Below are 13395 nucleotides of genomic sequence, written 5' to 3' on the forward strand. Positions count from 1 at the left end.
TCAAAAGGAAAGGAGATTTACAAGTTTGATAAATTCTCATTTTGGCTGAGTTTGAAAATCAGCAACAGTTATTTAGCAAGGTGGATTGAATGCAAAGGAAGTCATGTTTGCTTCTGCGCATAATTATTTAGGTCAGTTGTGAAAGTCACTTTGACAGGTGTATGTGACAAGCTATTGGATTAAGGCGTTGCATGTATATGCACATGCTTGTGCTCTGATCATCATGGAGTTAATTTTTGGTTGAGATTTTTGGCAAGACATACAGTGAACCATTCAATGAAATATCTTGTGTGTAACTCTATGACTGAATATCTGAATGCTAACACCGGATTTTCTATCTGTATCTTCTTTTTGATTACAGATTGAATAAAACAGTTATGCAATTTACAAGCGGCGTCCGGTCTCATTTATCGAATGATCCACCCTTCATTTTTTTAATGTATGTGTTTTTGAGGGAACCCCCCCCCCCTTTTTTTTTTTGAATAAAAAAATAAAAAATAAAAAATTATGCTAATGGGTGACCTAAAAAAGGTGACCTTACCCTCCCCCAACGGAAAAAAAATGACGATCGGTCAATTTTCAAATTTTGGGACCTCCCCCCCCCCCCCCCCCCCCAAAAAAAAAAAGTGCCCCCCCCCTCCCCCCGCTTATTTAGCGATTGGCTGAGTCGTTGCGATTTTTGGGGGACCAAAGACCAAAAAAAAATATATATATGTCCTCTTACCTCCCCTGTCAAAATTCCAGCTAAAAATTGAAAACAAAAACAAGATTAAGTACGATTGGCAAGTTATCATTAAACCGCTGTTTATATATCATAAACCATGAACATCAAAATGTACATCGCAGAATTCATTTTTACAATGCATAAGTGCTGATAACGCAAAGGAAGGAGAACCTGACCAAAATGCGATATCCCTTGCTCAACAAAAGAGAACAAAGACATTGTTATTATCATACAAAAAAATCATACATAATATATGTATATACTTGAACCGATTTCCAACTTTTAACACTTAGGAAGTTTTTCAGGTGACCCGCGTTACGTGGATTATTGTATTATTGTAGTCAAGCTTGGCGAAGTTTGGTCCGGCAGACAAGCATAACGGTTACATAACAAATGACAAGAATAATAAACTGATTGATCTTTCCAAATTTAGGATATTAAATCACAAAACAGAATACATCTCAATACTTCATATTTTGACATTTCAAAGAGAATTTATTTTCCGATTGATAAACATACACATGTTAAACACGATGATAGCCGGTATATACAGTGCGTCCCAGAAAAAAAAACGAAACCGAGAATAATGTAAATGACACATATTTGTAAAGCTTAGATCCTCCTCTTTTATTTGATGCAACTCATATGATGCATATTTCACGCAGGAGTGATTAAAGGTAAAGACCAGTATTGGAAACGCCCCAATTTCAAAAAATGAAATGGAAGCTCTCAATACCAATTATGTGAAAAAATATGTTTTGACTAATACATGATGATAAAAAATTTGCCGGGAAACCGCCTACTAATTCATATATTTGGTAAATTTGTTTCTCTCATGGTCGTGTGAGAGATATAGGGTAGTCCCATATACATCTTTCTGTGTATAGTGCTTGTAAGTTTACGAAGAATGGGCCAAATTTCTTATCATTTTGATGATTCCAGAACCTTGCAGATGCTAGATGCTAGATGATCAACCTTTTGTGATCGATTCCACAGCGTTTCTTTCACAATGCAATCGCATGACCATTACTGGTCTTTACCTTTAAAAACAATTTGAAGAGAGGTTACCAAGAAGTCACTTGGCGGGCGATATCTGAATTTCAAAGAGAAAACAACACCTTCCAGAAAATTCATTTTTCTGCCCTTTCATGACAAAGTTCTTTTTTTTTTAAATTAAATGTACATTTCCATAATTTTATTAAACGAACTCCTTTTCACTGGATGCCTGTCATAGCAACAAACAGGGTTGACAAAAGACTTAACTCCGTTTCGTTGACGATCAGCGATGCACAAAGAAGACGAAAGACTTGAAGTTTTCTTCCATAAATAATTATCCGTGAGCTCCCTCCCTGCGATCTACTATTTTGCTTGGTTTCTTAAGCAGATATGTTAAAGTGACTTGGTTACATTGTCGAAGGTTGATGATAAAATTGCTTAATTTCTGTATAAAATGTTACTTACTATATTCCTTCTACTGTACTAACCCTCTGACATGCAAACAATCCTGAAAAAATTCTCAAACCACGAAGATATCTATGGTTTTCTTTGAAGGAGTCGATGTATGACACCCTCTAACAGTGATTAACAGTCAATTCTCCCAACCATTTTTGAATTTCCCAACTGTTTTTCCATGAAAAAAAGACATAAAACAGGCTATAATTTTTTTTTTCAACACTCAAATGTCTGGAATGGAATGTAGAGCCATTTTATTGCTTTGTGACGATTTCCATTCACCTAAAATGTAATTAAATTGTAATAATATAGTTGGGAGAATTAAGGAATCGATCAGATCAGTTTTTCCCAATTTGTACCATGAATAATGATCCGTTTTCACTCAAAAATCAGCTGATTCTATATCACGAGAGAAAATCTTGCTCCGAAATATTATTGTCCTACTCTCAGCTCGGGTTGAAATAGATTCTTTCAAAAGATACAGATTCAACAAACATCTATTTCTTTGTTTTAATCAAATGAATACAAAATGAGTTGAACAATTACTTAGACGGGGAAAGAGGAGAAATCGCGAGGCTTATGATATGGTAACCGTATATTTAACAAGGGTGTTTGCATGTGAAAACTATCATAACCAAACTTAACAACTTGAGCAAAGTTTAAAACTCTAAATTTGGCATTTAACTTTTCAGTTCTAAAACTCTCGAGTGGAAGAATGCTTGGCTACTTATATTTATATGGTTTCGGCAAGTGCTAAACACTTTGAATTTTTTAACGCTTCCCTTAGAGACGGCCTCTGCAGTTCTCTTAGCGTGTCCCTTTTCCAATCGAAGAGCATGTTCATAGTTCCGGTTAAGCTGCCATCTCTGTTCATGTCGCTGAATTGCTTCCATCGATCATGACTGAACCCAAGATTAAGGGCAACTCTTGTGACGTGGTTTCCTAGTTGCTGTGCTAACTCTACAAGATCCAAGTCGCTTATTTCGTTCAGGTTTTCACTATAAAACAAAGATTGACATGCAATTTGATTGGCTATATGCTATATGCCTATCACGGACTAAATGGGGAGGCACCCGTTTTCCCAAACTCTGGAAAAGAAACAGGGTTCGTCATTCAGAAGGTTCGTAATTCGGAAAAAAGATACAGGGTTCTATATTATTCTCGGAATTATGAACCTTCAGAAATATGAACACTATTTCACTTTTCGGAATAACGAACCCTTTTCCAGTTTTTTTAATTACGAATATTTGGAATTGTCAACCTTCAGAGTAACGAACCTTCGGAATAAAGAAATGGAACTTCCAAAAGGGAGCAGAGACAGTAACGACATGAATCACAAATAGTTAAACCCAGTCAAGATTGACACTACCGAGGAATGGTAAGAAATTGCCCTAAGTATGCACTTGAAATAAGCATGCCCCCCCCCCCCTCCCTCAGATAAATGTGGAAGACTGTTCAGATGACAATTTTCTTTTCTTATCAAAAGCTTGGGGAAACATGATTATTCTTGTAAGAAATTTCTGAGACACCTGTCCTCTACGAGACAATAGTCCGACGCCCACCCACCCCAAATTGAAATATTTGCACCTCTCATCCACATAATGTAAGGAAATTGATATATAAGCGTGATATCGTTACCTTGCTTCGTCCACCGAATCGGATGTTGTTGTATCTAATGAGCCGATCGTTGATATTTGATATGGTAAAGCACTTTCCGATGCTGAATGATCGCGTTCTATGCAGAAAGAATAAGGATTTATAAGACACGAAACACCTCACAGTATTGAATACTCAAAATAATATTCTTGTTATCTCTTTAATCTGCTTTGTAATTGAAATGAATTATAAGTTGCTCCGACTTTCTCTCTTAAATGTGAGGATAAGCTTAATGAGAGATCCAATGTTATTTAGAGGATTTAAAATGAAGAAAAATGCAAAGTACAAATTACAAATTACATTCCCTTTTTGTAGTTGAACAACAAACTTTCATAAAATCTTGAATGCGGCTTTCAGTGGGTAATTATGTCTATTATGACTTGTGTAGGCATATATACAAATGGGCATTTTAGAAACCAATGAGGTTTGTATATATCCATTACCTTCCGAGAACTGTGTCCTGAATTGTATATCCATTTCCAATGTACTCTGCTTCAATTTGAGAATCACCAATGAGTCGTCTGGTCTGTCGTTTAGATCTAAGTCAAAATACTCAGTGTGCTTGTTTGTTCTGTTGAGTAGCTCCGACTTGACATCCTGTGATTAAATAGGATCAAACACACTTGAGTTTTCAATAAAAAGTTATTCAAACAAAATAGTAGACGTCTACAGAGGTAGCGTGGTCTGTAGAATTACAGTTAAAGATAGCAGTTCTGCCGAATTAGTGTTAAAAACATTTCAGCACCCATCTTAATACAGAGTTCCCGAGAGACACCAACAGACTTCGCAATATACCTGAACCTCCCCCTACTGAAAACCAGACTTCTCATTTTACCATGGAAGAGGTTAAAGCTGCAATCAAGGCTCTAAAGAATAACAAAGCAACTGGATTTGATAACATAGCAGCTGAAACACTGAAAGCTGGTGGTCCAGCAATGGCACAGATCTTGCTGAAGATCATCAACACTGCTTTTACGCAAGGCAAGACACCAGTTGAGTGGAGCAAAGGCCTTATTACCCCTGTGCACAAAAAGGGGGATAAACTTGACCCAGCTAACTACCGAGCCATAACACTGCTATCAGTGCCGGCTAAAGTTTTCTGCAGGATGGTGCTCAGTAGGATTCAAGGAACAATTGAAGAGCATTTATCGGAAGAGCAGTGTGGATTCCGGAGCTCCAGAGGAACCACTGATGCTATTTTCATTGTCAGGCAAGTGCTGGAGAAGGCCAAAGAGAGACACATCCCCATCCATTGGAATTTTGTGGACTTCAAAGCAGCATTCGATACTGTCTGGAGGGATGCTTTATGGAAGTGCCTTCTTTCAATAGGAGTTGAGAAGAACCTGATTGACCTCATCAAGTATATGTATGATCAGACCAAATGTGCTGTCATCGTAAATGGTAAAGTTACGGAATGGTTCCAAGTTAAGACAGGCGTCAGGCAAGGCTGTCTTCTTTCCCCAAGTCTGTTCAACATCTTCCTAGAGTTCGTGATGGCAGATGTCAAAAACCTAGACAGTGGAGTACAGATGGGTGGCATACGCATTAACAACATCCGCTATGCAGATGACACCACTCTACTCGAACTCATCTATGATAAACTCCAAATATCAACAAACAAGCTGGTGGAAGTTTGTGGTGAATGGGGAATGAAAATCAACACAGCTAAATGCAGAATCATGACAACCGATGATGAGGAGACTTCAATAGATGGCAACCCTATAGAGAAGGTAGAAGACTTTGTCTTCCTTGGAAGTGTAGTCCCCTCGGTTACCAAAGATGTCAAGAGACGCACAAATCTAGCTTCCTGGGCATTTGGCAGACTGAGAAACAATATATGGACCAACCAAGATATTTCAAGAGCCCTGAAGGTCAGGATTTATAATGCCCTCATTCGTCCTATAGCCACCTACGGGTCTGAGACGTGGACGCTAAGGAAAACTGACCGGGATAAACTGGAGACCTTTGAGATGAGATGTCTGCGGACAATAGCAGGAGTCCATCTTCTAGATAAAATTAGAAGCGTAGACATCAGAAAGTCATTGAAAATCTCCAAGACAATAAATGAGGAAAAATCCAACCGCCGCCTGAAATGGTTTGGACATGTGGTACGTATGCCACAGGAACGCCTACCAATACAAGTCCACACCAATGACTTTACTGTGCCACGGCCACCAGGACGTCCTCCCCTGAGGTGGAAAGACCAAATCCGCCAAGACTCTGGATTAAGCCTGGAGGCTGCCCAACACCAAGCCCAGGACAGAAATGAATGGAGGCAGACCACCCGTAGGAGCGCAAGGGGACACTCCGTCCTGTGCACTTAAGTCAGTGTTAAAAACAATCTTAAGAAATATCTGTTTAATTTTAGCTTATAATTGATTACCATTACCTTTCATGTCTGTACCTTTTCTATTGCACTTTTGTATATAATTATTTATCATGTATTTCTTCTTTTGCACAAGCTCCGCCTTGAGCATTTGATTGTCAAGTGGATGGGGGTAAGAGGACATTTTTTTTTTTTTTTTGGTCTCGAAATTTGAAAATTTGACATTTTGCTCCGTTGGGGGGGGGGGTAAGGTCGGCTTTTTTAGGTCAGCCATGGGAATATATATATATTTTTTTTTTTAATTAATAAATAAATAAATAAAATAAAAAAATCCAAAGGGGGGGGTTATGGGGGGGGGTTTACACAAACAAAAATACCAAAGGGGGGGTTTAACCCAAACACCAGAACGACACCAGACCGACAACAGACGACACCAGACCGACACCAGACCAACACCAGACCAACAAAAGACTGACACCAGACCGACACTTACCACATTACCCTAATGACCAAGAATTAAGCGGTTTAAAGTCGGTGTGCATTTTTTTTTAAGGTGTGCCTTGGGTGCTACTTGGATATTTATTGGCAGTGTTTATACCTCACCTTGTTAATAGGAATGTTGTCTTCAAGTTTCAAACTGACTTGAAGATCTTCATCCTCGACAACCATCTCATCGTCATCATCTTTCGCAGGTTGATACCTAGCAGTCTTGTCCAGAACATGCAAATCTTTCTGTGAAAACATTAAGAGTAGAGCATAAGTTCTGTACTTATATAATTATATATACAGTGCGACCCAGAAAAATCGAAACCGAGAATTATCGATGTTTTGTCATAACTTAATCATAATTATAATGAATAAATTTCATATATTTTAAAGCTTAGATCCTCCTCTTTTATTTGACGAAACTCATATGATGCATATTTCACGCATGAGTGGTTAAAAACAATTTGAAGGAAGAAAATCCAAAAGTCATTTGGCGGGCAGTATCTGAACTTTGAAGAAAAATTCACAATTCTAATAAGTTCAGTTTCTGCTCTTTCTTTGAATGTATGGGAGAGATGGGGTGGTCAGGGGTCCTTAGGGGAGGGGTTGGGTAGATGTTCCTAAGTTGAGGCTATTTGGGTGGTCGAAGAAAGAAGAAAGATATAGAACTTAAAGTATTGTATGATGGATTCTATTATGTTTTCTTTAATTTTATGTTATTATAAAATAGTCAAGGAATGGAAATATTATATTATATATAATATTGTTCCATTCATAATATTGTTCCATTCCTTGACTATTTGTACACTGTGGTCATAATGGTGGAATAATTTTGTTTTACCCGATTTATGGAAAGATTTTAACAATGATTTGTTCCTACTAGATCTAGATAATAGTATACATTCTCAGATTTTATTGAATAATAATTTGTGAGTGTTTGTTTTGCGTGACTGCTAAAACATGTGTATGCTACTATGCTAATCTACTAGGGGACCTACGTTCTTAAGCCATAACTGACAGTAATGAGGAATAATGCCTCATAAAAGGGCACTTACGAAGCATATCGACACGGTTTTTATCCTGGGAGCTTACAGTAACGAGGCCATTGCTAAGCCACTGAATCATGACTGTACCGCAGCGGGGGCTAGGGTACGTCGCCGCCCCCACAAATACAAAATACAGAAAATGAAATAAATGTTCAATAATTCATTGCATTTTTCCCCGACCCCTAAGATAAAAAATCCTCAATATGGGCATGCCTTGACCCATAATGCATTGCCCTACAGAGGAATTTTTAATGTTGGGGACCGGGGGGAAATTGAATTGAATTGAATTGAATTGAACTTTATTTCATTCATCATAAAAACATCATAACAAACATATAAAATACAAAACATAGCGTACAAGTTAAAGAGAAACATTTACAATACAATACAACAACAAAAATATATATGAATGTGGAGACAGCTAGGAAAGCCAAAGGGCTTTATTGGTGCTGCCACCTAAACAGTAATAAAGTATAATGCAGTATTATATTGTTGTTTGAGAATGTGATTAAAGAAGGGGGGAGAAAGAAAGAAAAAACAACAACAACAACAACAACAACAGACCGTGTACATAATCAATCTTTATTTATTTTGTTGGATTAAAAATGATTTATATCTCCTTTTAAAAACGTTAATTGATGGACTAGATTTTATATATGGAGGTATATTATTCCACAATTGTGGCCCTTTAAGATATAATGATTTCTTAGTTATATTTAGTCTTATTTTATTTAAATGAAAATTAGAAGAACTTCGAGTATTATATGAATGTAATGCAGAATTAAGACAAAATTTGCTGGAAAGACTAATTGGTATGAAATTATTAAACATAAGTACATAAATATTGCAAATGTTGCAAATGCAATGCAATAAATTATTGATAATTATTGCATTTTCTTAGTTTTTTTGTATTTGTGGGGCGGCGACGTACCCTAGCCCCCGCTGCGTACAGTCATGATTCAGTGGCTAAGCAATGGCCTCGTAACTTGATGCCCCAGAATAAAAACCGTGTCGATCAGCTATATTAGTGCCCTTTTATGAGGCAGTAATCCTCATTACAGTCAGTTATGACTTAAGGACGTATAGGCCCCCTAGTTGATTAGCATACACACATGCTTTAGCAGTCACGAAAAACAAGCACTCGCACATTATTATTCATACAATCTGAGAATGTATACTTTTATCTAGATCTATTAGGAATAAATCATTGTCAAAATTATTCCACCATTATGACGAACAGTGTATATTATCAGTGTCCCTTTCTTTCCATGCATCGTTATGAAATGGATTTGATTTTGTTTTCTGTATTGAATTGTAGGAGGCGCGATAGCTCAGTCGGTAGAGCAGTGGTCTCGTAATCCGGTGACCTGGGTTCGAAACCACGGCTATTTTTGTTTGAGCTTTGTTTTTGTTATATTTTTTATTTTGTGTTCCGGAAATGAAATAAAACTTTAAATATAATAAAGCTATGAATATTGGAATAAAATCATTTAGTTGGAATTCAGATATTTACCCAAGATGTTCCATGTGGTTTGTTCACCATTCGTAGCTCCATCATCAATTTGCGGGAAATTGGCATCATCTTCGGTAGAAAAGGCATAACAGACATTACCTTTCCATCCATATACAACCAACTCCGTAAGAAGGCAAAAAAACCTCCTGAAAAATGTTCCAGTGAGATCTCTATGTTGTGAGGTGTTACCCGACAGGTCCGTGGTGTTTGTATGCGTTCAGGTTTTACGGTTTCATCTCCTTCTGTTCAAAAGACATCAACGAAAAATGATGAAGACGTGAATTAAGCTCCGATAAGAAGAGATAGAGACTTTGGTTTTATTGAATTAACTATGCCCGTTATAACCATCGCGATGTGGCAGTCGTGGAGAAAATCTCAATAAAATTAGAGGAATTTCTGTATTGCTCTTATGCAGTTTCCTCACTGAGACCAGTAAGAAGTAAGAAACGTAGCTTTTGATGTTTTTAAACTTCTTGAAAAAAAAATCAACGTCCCGATTGATTTGTGTGTTACTATTAATTCCCTGTGGGGCTAGAGGTTATTGCAGATTTTACTGAAAAGTATTTCTTGATCTTCAACATTAGATAAATGGTCTGACGCCTCCAGTAAAATATTATTTGAAACAAATCAAGTTTTGATCAAGTAATAGCAATTACTAATATTCTTGTTATCAAGAAGATTTGTTCTTTTGCGATAGTATACTTAAGACTCTTTCCCTAATGCAAAGGGCGTATTAGATTCCATCGTGGAGTTCGTGAAAAGACCCTTGACATCTACCTTCCGATCGTTTTTCCTTATCTCTTCACATACTTCTTACTCATCATCTAATAGTAGTAATGAAAAGAAAATGAAATTATGCTTCATTCTCATTCACCTTTTTCATTATGACTCCAGGAGTACAATACAGTCTGTATGCTATGAGGATCGATTAGTTTGGCACAGTGAGGTATCGTCAACGTAACCGGTTTGTCAGCTGCGAATCGCAATCCGCAGGGTAGGCACCAGAAACCATAAGTAACAACCGTCTCGTCATCCTGCAGAAGGATGTCACTTGGTACGTCTCTCAGAACTTTCATTGTGATCTTTACCGGGGTCTGCGTGTCCAGCGCTCCTGGAGGGATGGTCATCGTATGGGACGAAACTGTCATCACTCCACCTTTGCTGTCGAATTCGCCTTCGCAAAAGTATCCATCTTTGACGAAATAGATATGAACATTAATTATAACTGAACCTTTTCACTTTTTGATGCATATGGCCAAACTCCATGTTTACACCTACGGGGGGGGGGGGGATACTCGGGGGTTATTGTCCTAGGGGGTAAATGTCCCGTTGGTAATTTGCAGGGGGTGATTGTCCTGGGGGTTATTGTCCTAGAACCACGAAAACCAACATTCGAAATAAATGATTGATTGATATAGGATCGCCGTCATGAGGAAATTCTAATTCTATTGCTCTCAGAGATTTCACCTACTACCGGAACCAGGGGCGTACGCAGGGGGGGGGGGGGGTTTGGGGGTTCAAACCCCCCCCCCCCTTTGGTATTTTAATGTATGTAAACCCCCCTAAAAAAAACTAAAAACCCCCCCTTGGGGGTTCAAACCCCCCCCCCCCCCTTTGGTATTTTAATGTATGTAAACCCCCCTAAAAAAAACCTAAAAACCCCCCCTTTGGCTTTTTTTTTTTTTTTTTTTTTTATTATAAAAAATTAATAAAAAAAAATAAAAAATTATACCCACGGCTAACCTAAATAAGGTGACCTTACCCCCCCCCCCCCCCAAACGAAAAAAAATGTCAAATTTTGAAATTTGAGACCAAAAAAAAAAGTGTCCGCTTACCCCCCGACTGGCGACGACTGGCTGGAATGCTTCACACAGGAGTACAGTATGCTCTTTAAAATGATATGATTATGCCTAGTAGTGATAGTAGTAGTAGTAGTAGTAGTAGTAGTAGTAGTAGTAGTAATAGTAGTAGTAATAGTAGTAGCAGAAGCAATAGTAGAAGTACTAGAAGACGCAATAGCAGTGATAGTAGAATTCATCATGAAATCTATCATACAAATATGAAAATATTCAAGGCATGCTACTTTTGGGGTTCCCTTCAATTTGGTAGGATCTCTAGTACCTGGCATATCTTCCTTGAAGGAACTGGAAAGCTTGTCTGGAAATTCTGGCTCTGTATCGTCTGGCAACGATGGTGAACTGCATGGCAAGGTAGTCTCTTCTGTAACCTTCCAGCTTTGAAGGCTTCGATCATCTGATGTGGGCAAGGCAATACTTTCAGGTTCTGGCGAGGACGAACTGCTGCCCGATGCTCGGGTATGCAGCCTTGCAGATAAGGGATTAAATAACAATGATGATGATGATTATGACGATGAAATTACTGATAATTAAACGAACAAGAGGGAAAAAATGAGAATTATGGTGTTCATGATGAGAATGAGGGTGATGATGAATAATGAAAACTACATTCATATGAATCCAAAAATCATCCGAATACAAAGTTTGTTTTTAGTACTTTACTAAACCGCATTGTCATGGACTCGAATCGCGAACCATTGCATCTACAGTCCGGTTATGTATTTATTACGTATTTACGAAATGACAAACTCTGTCTGGAGCAATGCATATAGGCTAGGAGGCTGTCCCAAAATAATCGCTTCATTTGCCCCCAAATATCTCAGTCACACCAAGGAGACCGACACCAGACCGGCTACAGGGCGATATTAGGGACTTTTAGACTCGCACGAAGACAATGGCCCGAATTCACAAAGCAAGGTTTGAGCTCAGACCAAGGTTTGACCTCAAACCTCCTTTTGTTTCGCCAAACCTCCCTTTGTTATTTACAAACCAGGTTTGTAAATAACAAAAGGAGGTTTGGCGAAACAAAAGGAGGTTTGAGGTCAAACCTTGGTCTGAGCTCAACCTTGCTTTGTGAATTCGGGCCAATAGGTCTGTGCTACGATCGACGTCTTGTAATGCACTGCCTTGAATGGACGTCACACGTATCAGTCCACGCAAATCTAAAAGTCCCTATTACATTACCTCCAACGGCTAGGAATTGATCGGGTTAGAGTAAGTGCCTGAAAGGGTTATCAGCCTGAACATACCCGTCGAGTTCAGCCTCAGACCCAAAGTCGGGTCGATTTCCACCCCATCTACCTTATGCGCAAAACACTGTTAGTAAAAATGAGTATGACTGGACAAACACAAACATTGCAAAAAATGTCAATCGAAATGGGTTGTAAGACGCCCACTTAAAGGTTTGGTCAATTTTTCCCTTTATAATCCATGGACCAAATTTTCTCGGAAGAAACATTGCTGTAAAAACTGACAACATTTTCATTCAGGGAGGAAATGTTTTAACGCCCCTAAACAAATATCGCAAAAGAAAAAGCATAAATTAATAATTCTAATCGGTTAATTCACATCATTTAATTTAAAGTGTACAAAGTTAAATTTGTATAAGGAATTTCACGTGTAATTTAGTGTCAAAGGATTAATTAATAACTTGTTAAATTTGCACATTGTATTGATTTATCAGAAGTAGCTTAAAAATATTGTCAAAATTATATAAACAGGGGCGGATCCAGGAATTTCTTCCCGTGGGGGGGGGGGGGGAGGTAAGAGGACTTATATATTATTTTTTTGGTCCCAAAAAATCGCAACGACTAAGCCAGCCGCTGAATAAGCGGGGGGGGGGGGGGGGGAGTAATTTTTTTTTTGCTCCCGAAAACTTGGAAATCGCGCCGGCCGCAAATTCGCTAAGTGGGGGGGGGGGAGGTAGTGCGCACTGTGCCCACCCCCCCCCCCCTGGATCCGTCCATTGACTATCTTCACCTGTTTTCCAAAACATGATAGAGGAGAATGTAATATATCAGTGTAATGAAGACAATTCAGCATGGCAGTCATTATAGCCAGCCAGGCGCGTACGCAGAATTTTTTCAAGGGGGGGGGGGGTTAACATTATAAATGGCGTCGAAAATTTCGCAACGACTCAGCCAGCCGCTGAATAAGCGGGGGGGGGGTGGGGGTAAGAGGTCACTTTTTTTTTTGGGGGGGGGTCCCAAAAAAATTGCAACGACTCAGCCGACCGCTGAATAAGCGGGGGAGGGAGGGGGGGGGGGGGGGTAAGAGGACAATTTTTTTTAGGGGGGGTCTCGAAATTTGAAAAATTGACATTTTGCTCCCTTGGG

General features: G+C 38.6%; 1 protein-coding gene across 1 annotated transcript; it reads right to left on the bottom strand.

The window, feature by feature from the left end:
- Window positions 1-2854: 2854 nt before the first annotated feature.
- Window positions 2855-11531, bottom strand: LOC105437830. Its single transcript, XM_030986155.1, has 7 exons — window positions 11325-11531; window positions 10078-10395; window positions 9204-9445; window positions 6762-6890; window positions 4276-4429; window positions 3815-3911; window positions 2855-3174 (listed from the first exon to the last, which is right to left on the bottom strand). The coding sequence occupies exons 1-7, from the start codon at window positions 11329-11331 to the stop codon at window positions 2910-2912; spliced, it is 1212 nt and encodes a 403-aa protein (XP_030842015.1). The 5' UTR covers window positions 11332-11531; the 3' UTR covers window positions 2855-2909.
- Window positions 11532-13395: the final 1864 nt, after the last annotated feature.

Source organism: Strongylocentrotus purpuratus, unplaced genomic scaffold, assembly GCF_000002235.5.
Source record: "Strongylocentrotus purpuratus isolate Spur 01 unplaced genomic scaffold, Spur_5.0 spur5_scaffold_15, whole genome shotgun sequence".
NCBI lineage: Eukaryota > Metazoa > Echinodermata > Echinoidea > Camarodonta > Strongylocentrotidae > Strongylocentrotus > Strongylocentrotus purpuratus.